General features: G+C 36.0%; 1 protein-coding gene across 12 annotated transcripts in view; it reads left to right on the top strand.

Moving 5' to 3' along the window:
• ppfibp2b (PPFIA binding protein 2b) overlaps positions 1-24,138 on the top strand; it is a 74,274-nt gene that overhangs the window by 26,836 nt on the left and 23,300 nt on the right. For 9 of the 12 annotated variants that reach the window (XM_028026212.1, XM_028026225.1, XM_028026203.1 and 6 more), the window contains 5 exons: positions 6,321-6,407; positions 9,259-9,372; positions 16,251-16,400; positions 22,045-22,257; positions 23,604-23,696. In XM_028026212.1, the coding sequence (XP_027882013.1) occupies positions 6,321-6,407; positions 9,259-9,372; positions 16,251-16,400; positions 22,045-22,257; positions 23,604-23,696 (657 nt within the window). Of the gene's footprint in view, positions 1-6,320; positions 6,408-7,119; positions 7,271-9,258; positions 9,373-16,250; positions 16,401-22,044; positions 22,258-23,603; positions 23,697-24,138 lie in introns of those variants that run through there. The other 3 variants (XM_028026257.1, XM_028026272.1, XM_028026282.1) reach the window with 2 other exon arrangements.

Below are 24,138 nucleotides of genomic sequence, written 5' to 3'. Positions count from 1 at the left end.
CTTATAGGCCACAAACAGGAAAAGTACTGTTAAAAAGGGAAAGTAGAAACTCTTTTGCAAAAGTTCGGGAGTTGTTGATCTACTTAGGATGCATGTCATTGTCCTGATTGTATTGTGTTCTTTCCTGGCAACAGACTGATGTAATTTCCCTTACAATCCAAAAGCAGAGCTACATCTCTTAGTTGCAGTGGCTTCATGAAGACACTCTTCACATGGTTTTGGTATCAGATTAGAAGTATTATCTGTCAGCTGATGGCTGTTGACGGTGCTGCGACTGATTCTGCAGGATTTAATGAGAGGGAATGTGCCATGTGAGATTTTATCAGTGGTTAAGAAATGTAACTGAATGTTTAACTGATAGAAGTGTTTGACCACAGTTTATGCTGTATGTTGTGCTGTCATGAGTTGTATAATCAGTCCTTCCTCTATGTAACTTGGTGTGATAGTTTTTAACTACCCCTAATTTTGATATTCCGTGCTTCAAATTAAACAGAGTGTCTTGTAATTTTAAGAGGTGTTTTTAACATCTTCTTTTCACACAATTTTTTACTTTTTTATTCTAGTCGTTTATCAGCCCTGTCATATTTCATTTTGTGCCCACTCATTTAATTTTATTTATGCAGGTTTGTCCAATTGAGATTGCATAGGCTTTTTAGAGTGACACCTGGCCAGAACTGCTGCAGCATAGTTTAAGTACAAAGGTCACACTGCAGAGTAGGAAATCATATTGTGCACAGCCAATCTAGACTCCAGACATTCGAGTTGGGTTTTAAATTGACGAGGGGAATTATTTGCATTATTTATTTTTTTGCAGTTAAACCAAACAGAGACTTCAATTTATTTGACCTCAGTGGCTGATCAGATTTCTTTGGGTGAAAAAATAGGGGAGCAGAAACTAGTGTGAACGCCGACTTTCAAAAGTTGGGAAACAACTGCTGTGCTTGCTCCATTGTTCAAGTGCCTATGCACATAAATGCGTATCTCACTTCTCACTCACGTCACCTGGATAAATAATTGTGACATCCAAAGATTCCAGCTATTGTCAATATCTGCTTTATCCATCACGAGTGGGTTGAAATTGGGAATTTCTAACAGTAAGTGGGTCAAGAGGCAGGGTGGATTCTCACCAGGGTAAAACAGACACACGAGAGTCAGGACCAACAACTCTGTGCAAACTAATACCCAAAAGTTTAGCAAGAACAGTAAAACTAATATGCCATATTACCTGGAGAGAACTCACATGTTCATGGTAAGATCATGCAAACTTCTTATGTGTTAACCACACACTGCTGATGTGCTGAAACAAACAAACACAAGAAAACAAAAGTTTATATAGCCACAGAAAATAGTAAAATTACCTTTGGATGTGGTTTCTTTTTTAGTTTGGTGGTTTCGGACTATGCATTTAAAGCATTTAAAAGGTCCCTGTCTTTTCTTTCCAAAGACCAGAGATATTTTTTCACTGAAATCATTAAAAGTAGGTGTGTGCTTCACTCTGTCATGCATTCTTAGACACTGGGATCATAAACTGAGTTCCACCCTCTTTCGCAGTTGAAACTGGAAGGTCCCCATATATTTTTCCTATGAAGTACTTTATATTTATGCAGTGAGAATATGTGGAACCTTAACTTACTTTACCCTGAGTGGAAACTAGTCATCATAAAGCAGATCAAAAATGGACTTCAAACAACCGACCCCTGTCCATTGGTCCAATTCACTGAAACTTGGAAAAAGATATTGTCAATTTTTACTTTGTCTCCTGACATTTGGAATGATCATGACAAAACTGTCTGCTGTCAAAGTAGAGGAGCTTTCTCTTTTATTTCTGATATGACAGTTTATTTTATTCCAAAAATACATTTTCCAGGAGATCCGGAGTCACACTCTTCATATTACTTTTTATAGTTTTTATTCATCCCTGCATCCAAAACTAAAACCATTTCTAGTGTTGTTGTTAAACATGTTGTACAAATTGTGGGAGTCAATAAAGTGAGTCATAGTGGTTAGTCTATTTTGGAAATACAAATGTACATGTGCGTCACTACTTCCCCTAACTGGTACAACTTTGTTGAATTTTGCTGAAAATACCCTGATAACACAGAGCTAAATTCCAACTAATTTTCTGTGAATAGCTTTATAGAATTTGAACAGAGAAAGCTTTCACACATTTACTTTTGATGTGTCCACTTCTTTTCCTTCCATTCTCACATGAGGCGTTGACAGAGAGATAAAAACAGGCCATCCTTAAATGGTTTTGCCTCTCTGGAAGTCTGATTGGAAAGTCAGCGATTACAGGAGATTTTCCAGTTGAGCAATTTACCAGAAGTTATAGTGTAGCATTACTGCAAAACTAAATTTAAACTTGAGACGTAAGACTGACTTAAAGAAATGATGTTTCATTATACAATTCCTTGTGCCAGTGTCTTGGTGTTTGATCACAGTGTGGTGACAGGTTCATTTAATCACATCAGAAGGCTAAACCAGACTTTTCTGACCTCAACTGCAGATGATGCATCAAAAATTACATTCAGTTTTTAAGGTACTTTGTTTTTTCTTAAACACACAATAAGTCATTGCAGAAGTAATTTGTTCTTGCGGCTACATTGCTTATATCCACATTCCTTTGCTGGGTAATACAGCTTGGAATAAAGGTTCAAGAATTAATATGTCTGTTAAGGACTTGCAAACATTCTTGATAGATGTTGCTCTGTATTAGAAACGAGAAAGCAGTTTGGCTCAGGTGGAAAACAAAGACGTTTTCAAAACTGCGTCATTGGTGTGATGGCAGGAAGGGTCAGCCACACATTTTATGTCTCTGACTTTCATATCAAGTCCTGGACTGTCACAAATAATTATGATGGAGCATCAAAATGTAGTTCAGCTGTAAAATGCATTATATGTATATGCATAATGTGGTACATGAAGGCTGTTGTAAATACTGATGAACAGCATTTTGTCATTTGCCGTGGCTGAATGTTACTTGTATCTCATCAAAAGGACCGAGGTGTTTTCCCACAACTTCCAGTGCTGAATTGAAGCGACTGCATGCTTTGCACCAGTTCTTTGTGATTCCACGGCTGCAAGTTCTGGTTCTGGCACCAATAGGCTGGTCTCTCTGTTTCCATCAACCTGGAAACGGAGAGGAAATTTCTTATCTCACCAGGAGTTTTAGGTGGTCTTTTTGAGACTAGTAAACAGTCACAATTCTTAGTGCCTTGTTTATATAGATATTTCTAAATTTGGAATTAAGGCTATTTATTGAGATCACCATATACTTCAGATATTTCCACTGCATCCATAAATGCCATCTTCAACTTGTTCTGACAGTTTTTGTTGTTATTTTACAATCAGTTAGTGTTGAGTATCTTGCTTTATATGTATTGAGGGTCCTCTTTCTACATGCTTGCTGGTACCGATCAATTCAGAGATCAGCTGATTGGGATAATAGAACCTTCACAATGTCTGCAGTTTTTTTTTAAAGCATATTAGTAAATTATGTTGGCATCTTTTTGTGCTTTAGAGAAACGTTTTGTACAACAGTAGGAGAATCAAACATGTTATACAAGAGAGTAGTGGTGTAATAATGTAGCTTCTAGGTTGCAGTGATGTCAGTAACGCGTTACTGACGTCGGACCACTTTTTTCAGTAATGAGTAATCTGATAATCGTTGCTATTTCATATCCAGTAGTCAGAATACAGTTATCAAAATCATTTCGCGTTACTGCGCGTTACTATTTTCTTTTGGAATTCAATTTTATTTCCTCTACGCGTCTTGTCGAGTGATCGCCGTTTTTATTCGACATTATCAGCAGCGACAGAAATGTAAACAATGGAGGGAAGAGAGAGATGCGCAAAATCCTTCTTAGAGTTTTCCAGACAATAGTGGACCACACAAAAACATCCACAAATTACTAACGTTTTTTTTTTTTTTTTTGTGCTGTAACCATTAAAAATCTCCATTTTATTTCAACCTTATAATTGGAGACACATTGTTGATGTAACCATTATAAAATAGCTTACAATTAAGTATTGGCAAAGATCAATGTAATTTTCACAGCGTTGTTGTTAGCAGCTGCTGAAAGTAACTAAAAAAGTTACTTTTAATGTAACTTGGTTACTTTCCAAATCAAGTAGTCAGCAATCTAACTGAGTTACTTTTTCAAGGAGTAATCAGTAATCTGATTAAAGTTACTTTTTCAAAGTAACTATGCCATCACTGCTCTCGGGTTATAGAAAACCAAACCATGTAAAACAAGTTTAAAACTAGCTCTGGCACCAGCCCTGGTATAGCAATGTAACTATTTTGGTGGTAAAACTTTAATTTTCATCGAACGCTTGAACCAAACCGCTGACTTGCTTTTAGGTTGAACCCAACCACTGCATGAAGATAGCTCAGTTCACCCAGGATGTTGTTCTTTTAGTCATGGTCCATGTCTCTTTACATTAGCTGAAGGTTTTACAATGCTTTAACCATTTACTCGAGAGCTTTGTTTTTCAACTTAGCTCAGAGAGACTGCAGCTGCTCCCTCATAACTACAGACAAATTACCCATTGTCTTCTCCATTCTGGTCACTTGAAACCAAACAAACATTTAAAATTCCTCCACTTGAGGTAAAGTCCTAGCCCATTTGGTGCACAACCCTCGCCTCTCTGGTTTGAGAAATGTTGCATTTAGGATTTTTCACAAATAAGTCTTCAATAATAATAATAATAATAATAAAAGGAATACATCCAACATTTCCTTTCATCTAAACTTGAGTAATTGTTTGAAAAGTGAAAGATAAAAAAAGGACCACATAAAGATGTCTTATAATATCTAGCCCTTGGTTAGGATTGATTAATGGGCTAAACAAGGCTGACCTTTAAAGTCTTAAGTTAAATTTGGATCGAACTTATGGCCTTCAATTTTTCTGGGTTAAATAAGACCTCAAAATATTATCAGCATACATAGTGTTATTATCCTCCTAATAAAGCTAGACTAACAATAACTCAGAGCAGTAATGCAAATAGTAAAGAGATCCACCACTCTGTGAGCCAGTGTTGCTGTTGGTTACAGTGGAAACTGAAGCCGGACTAGTGGACAGACGTCACTTCCAAGCAGATGTACTGATTACTCATGGAAGTCATCCTGTAACTTGGGCGAAGGGTTGCGAAATGAGAGAAGGGCTTCTCCTGTCCAAAGTCTAGTTTCATATAATCCCATAAATGAAGACGACTACTTCTAATATTATGGACATGAAAAATTTGCTTTGACTATTATGTTTTTATTTATATGAAATGCCAAATAAATTATTTCTTATTAGTTAAAGTTGTGAGCTTATATGTTTTTTGTAGCTCTAAAGCTGATAGAAGCCAAAAGCATCTTATTTCCAGTTTCTTTTGGAAACACACTTTTGGAAAATCCCTGTTGACAGTGACAGTTGAGAAAGTAGCAGCTTTAGACCAAAAAGACTGCATAATCTGAAAAGAAATACAAACTGGTCCAGCTCTTCATCTGTAGTTACTTTGCTTGAGTTTCATTTTCAACTCCTGAGTTGTTAAAACTGTAATTCTGGTGAGAACTGGGGGAGATTCTGACCCAGAGTGTCTCTTCCTTTTGTACTGGAGTAGATGCTATAGAAGCCTTTTCTATTTCTAGATAAGAGCCTGATGCAGCTTCTTTTCCTGTTTTGCCATGGGGCTTGAAATATATCCATAACAGTTTATATAAGATATGTTTTGTTCCACTCAAAGGTCAGTGGTGAAATCAGAGAGGTCTTATGAAAGTTTTATCGCAAGCCTCAGTGACAGTGTGAGTCCGTTTTGAGATAAATGAGACTCAGATGAGTCAGATGATGTTTCATAGGAATGCATCATATGGTTTAAACAAGGGCCACTCCGTGAGCTCTTTATGTAAATCTCAGCAACAGTAACCTTAAAAAGTGAGTGTAAAACCGCAAATGGATTCAGATTGTTTTTCAAATTGTAAGACATGGGTGCGCTGCAGAAATCACCAATATAGTAAGTAATATTTCTACACAATAGATGATTGAAAGTCCAAATTTAGACAATTTATAATGTAGTACTTAACATACCAACTCATGGGCTCGTATTTTGCAGAACTTTTTCAAATAAACTTTCTGAAGAAATAGCCTCCAGCATGTATTGCAGCTACTTCTCCATTTCTGGTATGTTTGTATGTTGGGTGGAAAACCTTAGGACTTCATCAGAAAATTCAAAGTCAATGTCAATTTTTGGCATACTCTCGGTATGCAACTACTCATTCTTCCTCCTTAAGCTTCCTATTAATCTGCATGTTTTTTCTTGTGCGTTGTGTCCAGGTGAGCCTCTGTACTCCAGCCAACAATGAAACCTATCAAGAACGACTACTTCGACTAGAAGGAGACAAGGAATCTCTGGTGCTGCAGGTCAGAGCAAATTTTTTTCAGTAATTTTAAATGTTAATGAAACAATATGCAAAATGTTTCATCTCCTGTTTGTTTTCAAATGGTAATTTAAATAATTAAAATTAACTTCTGGCAGGATTTGCTATCATTCCAGCTGTTATAGTCTATAATCAAAAAACTCCAGATATTTTGTGTTACTTCATTACAAATCAAGCTCAGACACTTTCACAACCACATGTGAAAACTGACAACTTCTACGGCAACTATAAATGTCAAGACTGTAAAACTTAGGCACGGGATGATTACGGGTCTCAGAACTATGTGATGTCAACAGGTTCTCTATGCGCTCAGATCAGTTTAATAGCTAGTTCAGGCAGCTGTGATCTCCAGAGTATGTCTTTAATTCCTCAAATTTAATTAGCTGTTATGAAGCTGCTCCTCAGGCTGCCTTTTCCTGTCTGTGTTTGTTTTGCTCTTTGAAAAGCACCTTTTTTTTCTGCAACGCTCTCACTCGACTGAACGACCCCAGCTCACAAAGCTATCATAAAGTCTATATCTCATTCCTTGCCGCCACCTCTCCCCCACATGCACACCTACTTGTTACACATTCCGCATCTGACATCAACTCTGATTGGCTGATAACCAAGGATGACCGGGGCTTCTGTGTCTTTGACGGAGGATTTAATTGGCTGTTGACAGTTTGTCCTTTTTGTGGGTTTCCGCTTAACTTTCTCCTTACCTGTTTCAGCCTCAGGACTGCATATGTGAGGTGTAGCTCTGCTTCAACATTTATTTCTCTCTGCGTTAGAGAGAAATAAACACTCTGTGGTTGGCATATGACGTCCGGGTAGTAATAAGGAACTATTTCTTTGTGTTCACCGGAGGTAAGACGTTGTACTTTAAACTTCCTAGTTACACTTCATGCAGTCCTGCTAAAGGTGTTTGAAGTAGTTCTTGTTTTGGTGATAAGATACATTCATTTTAATTATTGGGTACCTGTGATTTACATGATTGTGTGCCTAGTAGTGTTTTAAAAGCAACTCATTGCTTTTATTCACTTGCATTTGGCACATTGTTGGAAAGGAGGGGTAGTTAGATTATTTAACGTGTGTTGAGTGAAAACGTTGGCTGTGAGACAAGACATGACTGCAGGGCTGAAAGTCAGAGAAGTGACAGAGAATCAGCTGCTGTCAGATGGATTTAGCACACTACGGTAATAAAAGAAGTGTTAAAGTGTGTTTGGCAGGAGGTAAATGTGTTGTCTGGGAGATTATAGTAACTGTGAAACGCATTCCTGAGTGACAAGTTGGTAAGTAAATGGATGTTGCTGTGGAGCTGAATGTTGAGATATGCCCGTATGAATGTGTAGTGTTTACGGAAAGTGTGTTGGAGGAAAAAAGTTTCCAACTTCATAGATATAGAGCCTTTTAGAATAACTCCTACCATTTGAACTTTTCCACACTTTGTCACATCGCAACAACAAACTTCAAAGTATTTTCTCAACGTTTGATGTGGTAGACCTATAAACTCACAAAGTGAAAGGAAAATTATGCATGTTTTTTCAGACCTCCTGAGTCAATGTTTTACAGAAACATTTTATTTTGCAGTAGTTTGTAAGTCTTTTGGGTTACATTTCTACCAGACTGACAGATTTGACATTCCTCCGTGCAAAATTCCTCGACCTCCTCGACTGGACGGATAAAATTGCTGTAAACAAACCTGAATTGTTTCCAGTCTGGTCTTTAAATAGATCATCCTAGCACAAAAATATTCTTTGATTTCCAATGTGGGGTGTCCATTCGTGGCCTTTGGTAGGGTTTTGTGCAGACTGCGACCACAATAAAATATTCCATTCGGTTTAGTTAGAGGTGAAGACTTAGACTTAGACTTAGACTTGTACTTTATTGATCCTTTGGGAAGACTCCCTCAGGAAATTGAAGTTACCAGCAGCTCCCAGGCAAAAAACAAAGATAGCACACAGTAAGCAAAAGTGCAAAAGAATACAAAATACAAATTAATACTCACCAAATGTGAGTAACCAAAACCTTAAATTATGCAAGAAAAACCGTAAATTATGCAAGAAACAAGGAATAAGAATATAGAATATAAGAATATAAGTAAATATAAATACAACACACAAAAAAAATATATATATATAAGAATTTGGCGGATAGATTGACCAGCCCATGGCAATAACTCTTAAAGTTGGGTAGACATCCCACTGTGGGATGTCGGATACAAAAGTCAGGGATCTTCTTCTGATTCCTAGAAATTAAACATTGTTATGGTTATTGTGGCTGTCAGTACTCTCTTTTTACCCCTTTTTTTATATCAACTTATTTATTACGAGTTTTCATTGTTGTCTAAAGTTATTGGTGAAAGAAACATATCTTCTTTGTTCCAAAAACAAATATATATATATTTAAAAAAATGCAGGTTGAATTGAAAATGTTTTTATAATAAATCATTTGATTATAACAATGCAAATTTTAATATTGTTAAAATTTGCTATTGTTTTATTTGGTGGTGAAAAATAACAAGGAAATTCTGGATTAATGCACAACATGATGCTATGAACATGTTGTTTATGTTTTTCATTGGTATCCAAAGCTGCAGACGCACCTTTGAGGGATGCACTTTATTTTAGTAACTATTTTGGCTTTTATCTTGTACTATTAAAGTTATCTGGAAGAGTTCTAAAGATGAAAATCACACTATTCCAGTCAATTGCTGAGTAATCCTGACTAACTTTTGAGTACTGCTTGAAGTAATCGCAGTTGGGATTTAAAGTGAACTTCATTGTTATTTTGTGGTTCTTAAGGAGAAAAATGGAAAGCCTCCATCTTAATTAAAGGATTTTGTTCTCAAACAGGTAAGCGTTTTGACGGACCAAGTTGAGGCTCAGGGAGAGAAAATCAGAGACTTGGAAACTTCTTTGGAAGAGCATCGACAGAAATTGGCTTCCACAGAGGAGATGCTGCAACAGGTAAAACATGTAAAAAAAAAAAAAATACTATTTGCTGTAAATTTTAGCATTTGCAAAAAATCTCATTTTGTCATCTGATGGTATCTAATATTCTAAATAAATTAAAGCATGGCTTATAATATTGCTGCACATTACATGACTGATGTGTAAAATGCATCCTATTAAATGTGATTATTATTTAATGTCATGTTAGTCAGTCACCTTATGTTTAACTTTTGTGATTGCTGGTATGTTTATTATTTTTAATCCAACAAAAAAGAGTAAACTATGTTTGTTTGAAATTTTAAGTCAAAAAAAAGTTAACCATGGAGCAGAACTACTGATAGTATCAGTATTTGGGCGGCACATAACTCAACGGCACTATGTTTACCTGCATACCTTGCCAGCCAGCTGGAGATCACAATCACATCCATCTTGCGCAGCTTCAACCTGAATGTTTGTGGTTAAGGCACCTTCTTTTATGGCCTTTTAGATGTCCTACGTTTACAGCTACGCACGCCTCCAGTACTGATATCTAAAACATGCCACAGCTGCAAGTACAGATCTGTCGTAATCAACAGAATGCCAGCGCCAACAATCTAGATTTAGCTCCACTAACCGAATCTTGCAGCTGAAGTCTATGACTTTCTTTTTAGTTTCTAAATATGTTGTGGCAATATCCATATGTGTGATGTTGATATAGAAAAAAACTTCAGAATGCAACAAGTTCCAAATCTGATTAATTTACACTTTGTATTGAATATTTGTGGTTTTTCAGAACATCATCGCAATAGCTGTTCTCAACTGATCCACGTTTCGAACATCCCAAAAAGTGTGATGGACAAGATGAGAGGCGGATAATTTACTTTTGATACCAGTTGCAATATTTAGCAATAAGGTTATGTACCATCAATAATTAGCATTACTTGCTATACTAGTTAATTTGCTTCATACGTTAGTAAATTATTTAAAAATAGTTATATGTAACATAGAATTTTCTTTAAGCTCATACATGTCTTAATTATTTTAAAATATTTTAAAATGTCTTTAATTTGAAGTTACTGAAGCTTTCAGAAACCTTGGGTCAAGCTTTCATAGATAAACTTCACTATGAAGGAAAAATAATTAAAGCTAGATTACAAACATAACAGTCATACTGGTGTTAATTAAAACCTGATATCTCGTCTATGGCAGCTGACGAACTGAATGGCTAAACGTTGGTGCTGAAGATTTCAGCTCAGGGAGAAAATTAATAAATAAAGGAGTGGCAGTTTGTTTTATTGCTTATTCTAGTTTGTCTTTACCTCCTTTGACTCCTATCCTCCAAGCTGATGTAAGTTTCGTTAAACCAAGTAGGTTAAACAAGTCAAAGCTCAACAGTTTCCTGGAGTGAATGAGACAACATTTGTCTGACCTAAAGCAAACTAAAAATGAAGGTAACTTGTCTTTCTTGTAATGCTAGCATGGTTGGTAATATTAAAATTGCATTGTTTAGTATTGTTATCAATCAGCCAGTCAATCAAACATTATATATATGACACACCTAACCCATTAATACCTCAGTTTATATACAATTCTATCTTCTTTTTTTTTTTTTTGCTGTCAAACAGATTTAAATTAAGTTGAGATTAACTTGAATGTATCACATATATTATGCCTAAATTTAGATGTTTGGAATGCAAAATAAGATATTTAGCCTAAAGTAGACTATTAGTTCTTCTAATATGATAAATTGCATGTTTTCATGCCCAGGGAAAATATCAACAGTATATACTGCACATTATATTTATACCCTTATATCCTATCTTCCATCCATCATTCTAAATTTCTACATTAAAAAAACATTTTAGACTTTCACCAGCTTTTATCTAGTAATTCAAGTAAATGCTTGAAATGCATTGTTCTGTGTGAAATAAGCCTGTATAACTAATTAGTTTCATTTTTACAACTGAACAAGTGAAGCAAATTAATTTGTAATGAAGCTCATGTAAGTTAAGTACTCCTAAACCTACAAATACTGAACAATCATTTTAGTACTATATTGATTTTCCCATCTGCACTTAATTAAAACACAAGCAGCAGCATTTGGATATCATGATAAAAGTATATATACAATTGTGAATGCTATAATAATTTGTACACATTTAAGGTTGCTGGAGGATTAATAATGAAAGCTGATGTGATCACTGAAGTTTTGTGCTAAACAGCGAATTGCCAAACTAAATTGCTCAACAACAGACATTTTTCCTTCTGTCAGCATGTTGCACATTTGTGAGAACATGCTGATGTTGGCAGCTAGCTCAACAGATAGTAATTACAGTCCAGTGGACCAAAATAATTTTAGCTTCAGTCTGGACTTTTTTGAATACATTTTCATCCAGATGTTAGAAAATTAAGATGTACATATTATTTTCAGGCTTTTTGAAACGCTTGCCTCTTCTGACGTCTCATTTAAACACAGCATGGATTGGATCGTCTGCCCTCATGTGTTTTTTACATTTTCTGTGGTCAAGGTGACTAAAACCACCTCTGAGCCAGTTTGACAATGGATCAAGCCAGGATTTTTTCCAGTTGTTTTTCTCGACGTCAGCAGTGAAGCAAACTCATGAGTTCTGCCAGCCGGGACACAAAAGGACCCCAACCCTGACTGCCACAGAATCAGCCTTCTGTTTAAACTTCTCAATGGGCTCTTTGTCCTCCTTGTTGCCCACATTGAGTGTGAAAAGTCCCCAGCTCCAAAATAAATAGCCTTATTAGGGGTGTTATGCTTCTTTCTATCGTCCTGCTAGCTTTAATTAATATTTTCTGGCTTTATGTAGAAATGCAAAATACAGTATCTCAAATAGACAGCCAATTACTAACATTGCTGCAGCAGTAAATCTTTTCTGCAGTCAGTCATGATTTGAGGCTCTAGCAGCACTGATATGCAGCTGCTGTACTTATTTTAACCGCTGAACAAACACACAAAGGGATACGAGATGTTTGGTAAAGAGAGATCTAGGTGTGGGGACTGATAAAGGTGGTCTGCATCTCGTGTGGTATTTTGTTTTGTCTTCTCCAGGTTCTTAAATCCTCTTTGTGTATTTGTTGAAGTCAGATTTGAAGGATTTAAAATGTGATGATATGTCTGCTCTCTCTGCTGGACTGCTTCTGTCAGTGTGCAAGCTAAAATAAGTTTTCAGTGCAACAAGGATTATGCTAGGCTGTGATGTACTGCAGATAAATCCAAATATTTCCATCACTGATAAGTAAACACTGTTTGTAGAGGTAAGCCAATATCTTTAAACACTGAATTTGACCTATAGTTCCTGAAAACTTTATTTCCTTAATTTGTTGAGCTATGTAATCGGTAACAAAATATGATTCTCAAATCTGATACATAAAGACAGTTCCTGAAAAACAGAAAATCGAGTGCTGCTCCCTTTACCTTTGCCAAGCACTTTGACTAATTGTTCAGTATTATCTTCAGACCTCAGTTTCCTCTTGTAGTTCACTATTTGTGTGCTTGCATTTGCATGCACTAGTATGAAACTCAATTTTCTACATAAAAATGCACCAATCATAGTTTTGTAGCTGATTTCTAACCAGGAACTTTTGTAAAGCTTTGACCTGCAAAACGATTTCTCTTAAAGTAATATAATGAATGATATTGAAAAATGTAATGTTTTTTCAAAGTTTACGATTTTGATTTATTCTTTAAATTTAAGTCTTTTTTTTAATTTGACCTAAAAAAATATGCAGTTTTTCATCAGATGCATTTGTGTCAGTAAAGATTTATTGCTACAGTATTCACTAGTGTAAATACTATTTATTAGCTAGTTTAGATAGTGACTAGTTAGTTAAACTGGCAAATGTCCCATTATTAGAGCCCTAAACCTGTTGACATCAGTTTTTGTGTTAAATTGCAAACCAACAAATGACCATGTTTAGGTGCTTAAAAGCAGTAGGTTTAGCTTGTGTCAACATATTAAACTATGCAATCATAATATGTTTTAGGATGCTATTAAAAGCATTTACAGAGTCGGTATGACTCCATGTCCAGTCTTTCCTTTAGCTATTTCAGGTTTGTGTTCATAAAAATAACTAAATTAACATGAAATGGTTATACAGTCGGCACAGTGAAATGTACTCATCATTATCCCTGATGTCATCCTCCCACACTTTGTCATATGACATTTCCCAATTGAAACTCAGTCCTTTGTACATTCTTTAGCAGTATTGTAATGAAATGATGTGGACAGGAAGCAAGATCTGCACACACCCAGATGAATCAATAAATAATATGTCTCCAAACAAGGTCATCATTAAAGTCCCAACGGTTCATTGGGTACATCTTACTGACCTTAACCATTCACTAAATCCTAATTTGAAGTATACCTTTGGAATAAATTTTTATTTGTTTTTTAATTTTTTTCATTCTTTCATAAAAGGTCACAACTGGGGGGGGGTTAGAAGAAATTCATTCAGAGCTTTCAGAAGGCATATGAAGAGTATTTTACCTGATCCTCAAGCGCTTAACATGAAAAGAAAAGTCTTCATAAATTATACATTTAGATGTTAATGTATTTACAACATGAAGTAAATGACTCTGGGATGTGAATAGTAATATCTTATCTACCATTAAGTTAAAATTAAAATGTCATTGCTGTCACTTTTTGCTTTTGTTTTTGTTTTTTTGTGTTTTTGCTGCCACAGTGAGAATGTTAATTCAATTAATGCATTTTAAATGTAAAAATTTAAAGCAGTTTTTGTTTTGGAGTATGTAAAACCTTCAGATAAATTGGTAAAACTTAAAGATTTAAAAATAAAACAAAGCGATTGTAAATATGTACAGTATATATTTTTCCTTAACAATTTTAAAGTAAACTCTACTTTAAGTTCCTCTTGATTTAAACCAGTTGAGTTTCTATAGAAATAACCTCTTTGGAGTCCAGATTTAGACAGTTCTGTGTGTTATTTATTTTACCCCAATTTGGAGATGATCAAAGCTTTTTTAAAGTGATCTATAATTAGGAGTATAGGAGCAATGCATATTAAGGACAGGATAATTTGGCACGTGTTGCTTCTTACAATTTAGTAAAAGCAAATGTCAAGCAGCTGAGCTGTGGCAGACCACCACAGACGTCTGATAAATTACCTCTAAATATTGCAGCTTATCCGTCTGTAATGTGACGCTGGTGTGAGATTGCAAACTGACAGTCAGCTGCCATAACTAAGCAGATTTTCAGAGCTGGAGTGATTATGGGCTTTTAACTGTCTGACTGTGTGGCTGTGGTGTTGACACAACTTGTTTACTATGTCCACTTTGGGTGGAACTTGTGGTCAGAGTGTTGACTTTCATACTTTTTAACATGACTTTTGTACATTAAACACAAAAAAGAATAGAATGATGGGTAAATAATCGATTAAAATGATACCATACAATTATATAGAGAAATTGTTATATTTATATATATATTGTTATATTTCCAATTGCAAAGCATACGCTTTCTTAATGCCACTGACATTTTTATCCAGTTGAATGGGTCCTAAAAGCCTTTTACACCTCAACACAAACCCTGGTGTAGCAGCTAAAAGGAGCTAAAGTTTCCCAATGCTGACAATATCACCATGAACCCCATTACGTCTTCTAGCTGCAACTTCTTTTCTTGCTTTTCCTGTTTCTCACTGATGAATGTAATGCCAGGCTTGTGTATGCCCGCCTGTATTCTAGCTGCAGCCTAAAAACCTCGTTACTTCCTTTGGTCTCCAAGCAACCAGCACAGCAAAACTCAGGCACGATTTGGAGGAGTGCGCCTTGTTCCTCTACTCTGATCTCCATTCTTTCAGGACGAAATGCTACTTTCTATAAAAGGACCTATGATACACATACACATTAGTGTTTTGTTTTCCAGAGAAAAAAGTAAATCTTAGTTGCCCATCTAAATGTTGAATTTGTAATGTTGTTATGAGAAGGGAAAAAAACTGCCTCTTTTCTTGGTTAGTTAAAATGTCTCACTTTGAATTAGATTCTAGTTTGACCAGAAATCTTGCTGACAAAAATCAATTGACCATTTACTGTATGTATCTTAGTATTACCATGAATAAGAAGTCTATATTGTTTATATTGTTAAAAAGGTTTGATTTCCATCATGTTAAAGTGTCTTTGGGTAAGAAGTTAAACCTACATTCCACCTGTGCTGATCATTCTGTAAATGGTCCCCTTAACATTTTGTTAAATGGAATAGAAAATTCTACAAATTATTACCAAATTGAATTGGAAATGGTGTGCGAGATAAATAAATAAATGAACATTTTAAACTGTAAGCAAGTCGGTCGACACGATACCCAAGATGACAGCTTCAGAAAAAAAATGTATGTCTTAAGAAAGATCATATTCTAGGATTAATCCTGAGATGAAAAATAAATTCACTAGTTAATTTCCTTTCCAATTTCTCCCAAAAGTATTTTAATCAAGTTGATGACATTAACAACTAAAGTTTGAATTTTGTAGACACATAAGGGGAATTGGAAGTAGTTTGAATGAGGAATTGAAAGCTTACATGAGTCATAAAAAACTAAAACTTTATCATGCTCATGGGAAACTACATCTCTTATCTGCCTCTTTTTCAGACATGCTTTCTTTTCCTCTCTGCCAATGAAGGACAGCGTTATTAATAGTATGCAGCAAGCCTGTGTGTGCATGAGAGCATGTATATTTAGCTTTGTGGGGTCTTTATCCCCCAGCCAGACTTCTCGTAGTATGGGAAGAAGATTGTGCTGAGTGGAATCCTTGCATAAGCGACAAATGTAAAACATTTTCTGCTACTGGGTTTTTAAAAGCAAGATAAGTGTTTATTTTTTCTTCCATGTGTGCAATCGGATCTACAGAGTACATTCATTGTTTGTTTGTTTTTCAGGAGCTGAGGAGCAGGACTTCTCTGGAGACCCAGAAGCTGGATCTAATGGATGAAGTGTCCTACCTGAAGCTGAAGCTGGTCACCATGGAGGAAACACGAACGAACACAAACCCTCAGGATGCTGCAAATGCAAAGAACAACAAAGCTGAGGTATGGAATGTCTCACCAACTTCACTCAAAGATAGCAAAAAGGCCATTTTTATTCTGTGAATAACTTGACTTATGACAATTTTTAGAGGCTTTACACAAAGAGATGGGCTTTTTAAGCACAGCGTATGTAACTTTCCTTTTTGATTTGAATGGAAAAACAGGTTGTTATGCTTTGTGTTGCACAGTAAGTCATGTCTAAATCCTATTTATCAACAGACAAACCTTCAACAATATTTAAGCATGTATTGCAGCTTATTCTTTGATATTTTTGTGGGATTTAATGTTTTTTTTTCAGGCTTTATAATCACTGTCAAAAATAATCTGGGTGTTGCTTACATAAAGTTTCTATGGTTGAAAGAACTTAAGTAAGTTGGACTAAATTTGGTCTATAAATCCTAGTTTTCCTAAACTTTTTCTAAGGTATTGTTTGTATTAGTTTATTTCTACCTTTAAATTTATACTTCATTACTAATATTACAGATACATGTAGTGTAGTTTTGCTTTTTGGGACCTTCAGACATGCTTCATATATTATGTATGTCACTTATTTATTTGTCTTCTGAGTCTCCAGAGAAGTCCTAAAAAAGCTGATTACTAGAAGCAACTGTTAATTAACTGTATGTAATGTATGCAGGGAAATAAGTGGCCTTAATATCTTCTTTGTTATGACTCACCTGTTGGCTGGTGGCAGATGGTCTCAGGAAAGAGAAGTGTGACTTATGGAAGGTGTGTTAATGTTAACAAAATCAAAATAAGATATTAAAAAGCAAAATGTTTGGTTATTTATTTAAATTGTTAATTTCATAGAGTGTCATTTTTGTACAGTAGTTTTCTAAAATAAAATAAAAATAGAATCAGGTGGACAGATTTGAATTTGTTTTTAATCTGACTCTCAGAGTGGTCAAACTATGCCATAGCATCATAAATATACATTAACTTTAGTATTTGGCTAAAAGGCTTTTTTCCCCCCTAAAGTTTCATTTTAATGATTGCCATTTTCAGCCAAACACCAAGCTTCTGGATAATTAACCACTCTTTTATATTAAAATTTGCAAGTTAATTTCAATTGGTTGGATTTCTTGGCACAGATTCAGTTAATTGAAGTAGTACATAAATTATTGATGAGGTTTTCATCAAGTGCCATTCTTTCTCTACCCCAAGAGTCTTTTGATGTGTGTTTGGTTGGAACGCACAACCTTGTTTAACCAGCTCTTGATTTGAGGTGAAGTTAAAGACTTTCAATGTCGGTCTTGGTCATCATTCACTTTGTGCAAAACACCAGTAGCAGTAATTAAATCTGGAAGATAGTGTAGAATCCAAAAGTTTACCGTTTGATTCTTTTGGCCAAGTGTAACAGGTTAGACAAGCAGCAGGTTTTTGTTTCACAAGAACCTCTTGAAACTTTCATTCTCACAGCTGTTGTCTTATTGGTTTGAATTTCTTTCTAAAACTAGTCAACAAAGCACACATCCATAAAGTTTTTTCCTCAGGTCTATGCCAAAAGTAAGTGCAATAGTAATCAGGTGATGAAAGACCTGCTCTTTTGTTTTGGAACTATTGCATATGCAATATGAATGCAACAAAAACATTGCAAACACCACAAAAAGTCACTGGCACAGTTAATAGTGGAATCCTTGATGAGATACACATCTAAGCACTGAATCTCTCAAACAAGCCAGAACACATCAGGTGGTTTCCACAACAGCCATTAAGTTCAAAGTACAAAAATAGTCTCATTAAAAAATCTTTTAAAGAAAGAAAGCGTACTTCACCTCCAGGCCTTCAAAATATCACAAGATTGCAACGTGATTAAAATGCTCCCTGCAAAAGGAGTTTAATTCCCTGTGTTATCTGATTTGTTTCTAATGGACAACCCTCAGTTATATAATTTGCAATGAAAGCTTTAACATCATTCTAAAGTTAAGCTGAAAAATAACCGAGGACACGACATGCCATCACTATTTATGGTTTTATAAGATTTAATACAGTAGGTTAGGAAAATGTAACGGATAATTTAAAACTGCATTCTATTCCAAGAGCTACAGCAGTTGGATTAAAACCTGTTGAGGTGATGTAATTTATAGAAAGTGAAAGGTTGCGTGCAGTGGGTCTCTGAATCAGAGTTTCTATTCAGCTTAGCAGCAAGTTTCTGCTCCACTGAAGGTAAAAACAATCCCATTAAGACCTTTATGGTCTCAAATAATGTGTTCCAGCCTTATCTGCTTAGCTGTCTTTTTTTGTGATAGTTATTTTCTTTGTGCTCAATTTGTTTCTTTTGACACTAAGCTGCTCAGCAGATCCTAAGAATGCTCTTGTGACTTGACATTTACGCATTAAGAAGGGCTGTGCTTCTACTGACTAAACGTGATGCAGCATTCTAGATGTGCAGAGGCCAGTAATATGTGGATGGAAAGTGATAAGCATCAGTGGTAGCAGACAGGGAGGAGGAAGCATCAAGTGGGAGGTAACATGATGATTAAAAACAGAAAAAACCAGAATGGAAAGGATGTGCTGTTAAAACAAACTTGTCCTATAAGACATGTATCGTTACCAGGAAAGATATTTGCAATACAAATCCTGTTGCTTAAAACCGTTCTGTAAGTGATCCATGGTGTGAAAAGACTCTACTAGAGACATTTATAATGTTAGTTTCTCTCAGAAAAGAAGATGAAAAGCTGAGCTGAGCTATTTAAATTTATTTATTTTTTGCAGTTTGAATTATTTAATTATCATAAGTAACTATGTTAATCATCAACCTCCTGTTTGCAACCATGAATCAACACAAGCAGAAAGGGAGCTAATCCTTCTAATGTAACACTTCTCAGGCCAGGTCTTGCAGGTCTTCGCTGTGGTTTCTATGTCATATACAAGAATTTGAGTGGAATTATTAGTCAACTGTTTGAGTTTGTCAGAGAGAAGTGCAGAGCTGATGAGTGTTTGAGTGAGGTTACCAACCAGACTGTTGTTCAGTCACACATTGCACCTCCACCTCTGTTTTGCATGTGTACGTTACTAAGAATGAACATGGTTCAGATTACTAATTCTCATTTATTTATTTTGCTTGGTAGATGGTTCTGATTGATTGAAGTAGGGTTTTGTGTAGAGGCTCCAAGCAGTCAGTAGCTTGCCCACATTAAGTAAAACAAAAAAATTTTATTTGATCCATTTTGATTCTCACCATTAATACATAAATACTGTATATAATACATAAAGGAACTGCCCTACTAAAGAGGCAACTTAGATACTTGGACCTCAGCTGTGGAGGGTTGTTTTGTAAATAGTCTTGTCTTGTAAATAGGACACACTGTGATGTGTCCAAACACAGTTAAGACAACAATGTGGACTAACTGCTACAGGGTGTAAGATACTGACAGCTGGTATCAACTTCACAAAGCACCACTCTGAAGAATGTATCCTTTTAAATATTTTGTTTATTGAACTGTGTGGAGAAAGGCTCTCATAGCCAACAATTCTTCTACAAAGCTGTGGTCTTTAGCTTTTGTTGGAGAGATCGGAGCTGGAATAGTAAAAGTAATGATGTGTGTTTGTATGTGCACTTTGTAACAGCTGCAAGGCTCCAGTGAGCTGTCAGGAGGAATGACAGGCATCCATTCTGAGCATTCCTGGGGGTAAAACACTTTCACCTCAGGAAACTACACCAGCACGACACAGAAAAAAAGTTGCAGCTAACCGATGATCGCCTGGGAATGACGCGTTTAGTTTGATGGTGCATTTTTCAGGTTATGCGACAGGCTTCTAAAATATTTCACGTGACTGTGAGATGAGGCTGTTTTTCTGAACAAGCATTTATCAAGTTATTTTGTATAAAACAAGGAATATGTGTTTTTTTGTTTCCCTCACTGCTACTGTTTTTATCGCTCTCTATTTCTATCTTCCCATCTAGTCTTGCTCATTCTTGTGGATCTAAACTTTGGAAGATGGGGACAAAAAAAAGGCTCGTCTTGGAGATAACTATCATTCTGTTTAGACTAAAAATAGCTGGAAATTGATTAATATATAACTTAGACTTTGCTTCCACACAACCAGTCTTACTTGTAATATTTTAAAGTGGTTTTCAGTAATAGTTAGACAGGATTTCTAAAGGTTTTTCCAACGTATTTCTTTGGTGTTTAGCTGCCTTTTTATTCTTTTTTAGCCCAATGATGATTTTCAGAAAAATATTTATATTTTTATTTTGTAACCTTCTTACCTTTGACTTTTAAGTTGGAAAAATTATCCTTAAGTCAAAATGGGTTTTAGAACCTTTCTGGCTTACAAGCTTAACTCTAATATGATAAATGTTCCCTTAATTTACACTACTCACACGCACTGTGGTAAACTTTATTTAATTTAGCGCAACCTTTAATCCCTGAAAATACTCATTTCTAATATTCCCTACAAAAAGTGATGTAGAACAACTTAGCAAACCACAAAGAAAAATGCTACCACTGGGTTAAATAACTGTTAAAAAAATCAAAACATGGAAATTGATTTTCTACTCATACAGTTAAAAAACCCAGTTATATTTACTTATTGTCAAGTTACATTAAAAATAAAAAAAAATACTATCAACTTAGCTAGTTTTTTTGTTGTTGTTTTTTTAAAATAAATTAGATTTGTGTCTAATTAAACCAATTTTCATTTTGGTATTTTGGCACTTTACGAGCAGCATGTTACAATTGCATTGAATTTATTTTTTTAAAAAATGAAAGTATACTGAGACAGAAATCTATATTTTTGCATGCAAAAGGTCATTCCCACCTTACAGCTTAAAGCTTTGCATACAGTGGATGATCAGCAGAAGGAAAATGCATCTTTAAGTCAGGTCATTGTTGACTTTTTATTTTTTAGTTTGTTGTTTATTAATCACATTACATTGTTTTAGTCCTGAAATGATTTTGTTTTGCGTTGTGCTTATTCCTGATTTTTAGCCCATTCTACCGTCACTTGATCTTATTCCCTTAGAGAAGATAAATTAAGAAGGTCATAACTTTTGCACAGTAGGACTGTGAATTAGCACAGCACAGCCCACTTAACAGTGAATTATCAACTCGCTAAGTGTGTGCATCTCCCATTTAAACCATAAGATGTTTTTTTCCTCGACTCTCCAAACTTACCTGGACTCTGCTCCTTCCACTGACCCCAGAGAAATCTATCAGCAAGCTCATCCCCTCCGTTCCTGTCAGTCGTCACATGGCACCTGTGGGGAAGTGGAGCACAAAGCCTGGCGCGCGTTCATTTTACATATTTGAACATGTATCTATGTGTCACACTATTTCAGCAATGTGAGACGGTGAGGAAAGGTGCCCAGCCTCTGTCTGACCCAAGACTGACTTATTCATTGTTACAACCACAATTTGGACTCACCCCCCGGTCAAATAGATGTTTTGTGTGGCTTTTTTCTGTTTATTATGCTTGCTGTTCTTTAAAATTACATTTCAATCCACAGCCAGGGGAGTTCAAGACATTAGAAGACATATTTCTATCTGCAGACTAAATTAAGAAACAAGTCATCCAATGATCATCTTCTCTCTTTTTTCTTCCTATTGTTGTATCTAACTTCAGTGTATTTCTCTTTCCCTTTCCTTACATCTCTCCATTTGACATCGTTTGCCTCTTCTCATTTATCCTCCTTCCCTGCCAGTGTGTGGTAAATCTCATCAGTGAGCTCCAGGAGCAGATGTGCAAGTTTCAGGAGGAGATCAGCACTCGCATCCAGGAGAAACAGGCACTTGAGGAGAAGGAAGCCCGACAGGGGGACCCAAGTGGCGACCCAGTTCAGAGCGCCGATCCTTATGCTGGGTCAAACCTGAGCTCTGCTTCCCTGAAACACAGTGGAGAAAGACAGACTGTGCATGTATGGAAACTGATGATGGAAGAACTCCTCTTACAATACTTCCACCATTTTTTCTTCTCTTCTCCTCTCCCCTCTTAACTAGTCCACAAACCTCTGCTGGTATTTGGAAATTTCCAAAGAATCAAAACTAACAACCTCTCTTGTTGTGTGTGTGGAGTGAAGCATCTGTATGTGGCCCTCAGGATGTTGGGGTGACGCTCTGCTGTGGTTTTACCAGAAATCAAAACTTTCGATTAGTTTTCCAAATGTTTCCATTCATTTGAGGAGCTACTGTCCAATAAGTGCTTCAAAAATTGAGGCATTTGTAGTGCCTACCACCACAAACGGCAGTGGGTGGCACGGTTCAAGATGTGAAAAAGAAATATATGTTGCTGTGGGCCTGGTTCTCTTCTGAAGGCCCTGGGGATATTGTTAGAGAGGCTGACATCTTGATTTTTTCCCCCCAAATTGTCAAGAAATTATATATAAAAAATCTGGTGGACTCAGACTGAAAACTGAAAGTGGGCCAAATTAGTACAGTGTGCTAACAGCAGGGAGTAACTAACTGTTGTAAACAGGATTTGTGGACAAAATATAGTTATTTTTAGGTCAGGTTAGTTTTTTGAATTGAATAAATCTTTAACTGTTCATATTATTTGATGAGAGAATGTGTTTTCTACAATAAGATGCATTAATTTTATCCCATTTTACACATTTTGACCATGACTGCCAATAAGTGTAAAGGTTGCTGCAACTCTGACTGATTGTAGAGCCTCAGCAATCTCCCTCTGCTTTTGCTCCTTAAATAACTGAAACATTTGCAAGACATTTTCACCTAAAATGAGTTTTCTTTCATAAATCTCTTCAAATCAGTGTTTTTGGGTCAGTGTTATGTTTTTGTTGGATCGGATGTGGTTTGTTTGTTTGCATGATGATTATTGCTCTGGTTACTAACAAAGTTTATGTCTGCTTCCTCCTACTCTGACCAGGTGGATGGGTCATGTAATGATAATTATGGCTTTATAAAGTTTCCCTCATACAGTGATAATGGTCAGCGGGCAGATGTGCAACTTGGACGCCTTCCAGTCGTGTTTTTTGGGTTTATTCTTTCCCTGGCTGCTGATAACTGCACGTTGTGGTGTCTGTTTCAGGAGGATCATGTTTCCCCATATTAACCAGAGCACTGTACAGCCCTGGAAACCTTTTTATAACTGCACATGAGCCTGATGACTCCAGTCCCATTCATATGTTAGCATGCATACTGCCCATTCTGAAACCTTGGGGGAAAAAGAAAAAAAAACTTGGACAAGTTGATAAATCTATCATTTGACCTTCTAAAAATAGTAATGTGTTTGGTTTGTCTGCAGGATTTGCTTCAAGAAGTCAAGCAGCTGACAAGCAAAGTGCAGGACCTGGAGGGAGAAAAGAGCCAGTATGAGAGGAAACTCAGGGCCACCAAGGTACACAGAGTTGATTCGCTCTGCTCACACGTGGATGCACATGTCACATGTGGTGTGTTTTACCACAGACATGTGCAGAAGAAGAAACAGATGTCCTCTTTGTGTTAGAGCCAGTATGATTCAGAAGGGAAATCAGCTGTGGGGCTTATATTGTTTCATTATATCAGATCTTTATCATTTATCACAAAGGAGGCTAATATAGGTTGAAGTAAACTGCAGGAGTAGTTGAAGGAGATGGGACATTTCCAAAAACACAAACAGCAGAGACTAGAGGTTTCTTGTCTTCATTAATAAACTAGAGTATAAGCATATGTGGTAGATTGTGCTTTTATATATATATATAGAATAGAATAGAATAGAAGTACTTTATTCATCCCAGCAGGGAAATTACTTCGCAGTTACAGCATAGAGACAAGACACAATAACAACTACCACTGAGTAG

The sequence above is a fragment of the Xiphophorus couchianus genome, chromosome 2, assembly GCF_001444195.1.
Source record: "Xiphophorus couchianus chromosome 2, X_couchianus-1.0, whole genome shotgun sequence".
Lineage (NCBI taxonomy): Eukaryota > Metazoa > Chordata > Actinopteri > Cyprinodontiformes > Poeciliidae > Xiphophorus > Xiphophorus couchianus.
This window is presented reverse-complemented; position numbering and strand designations above follow the sequence as displayed.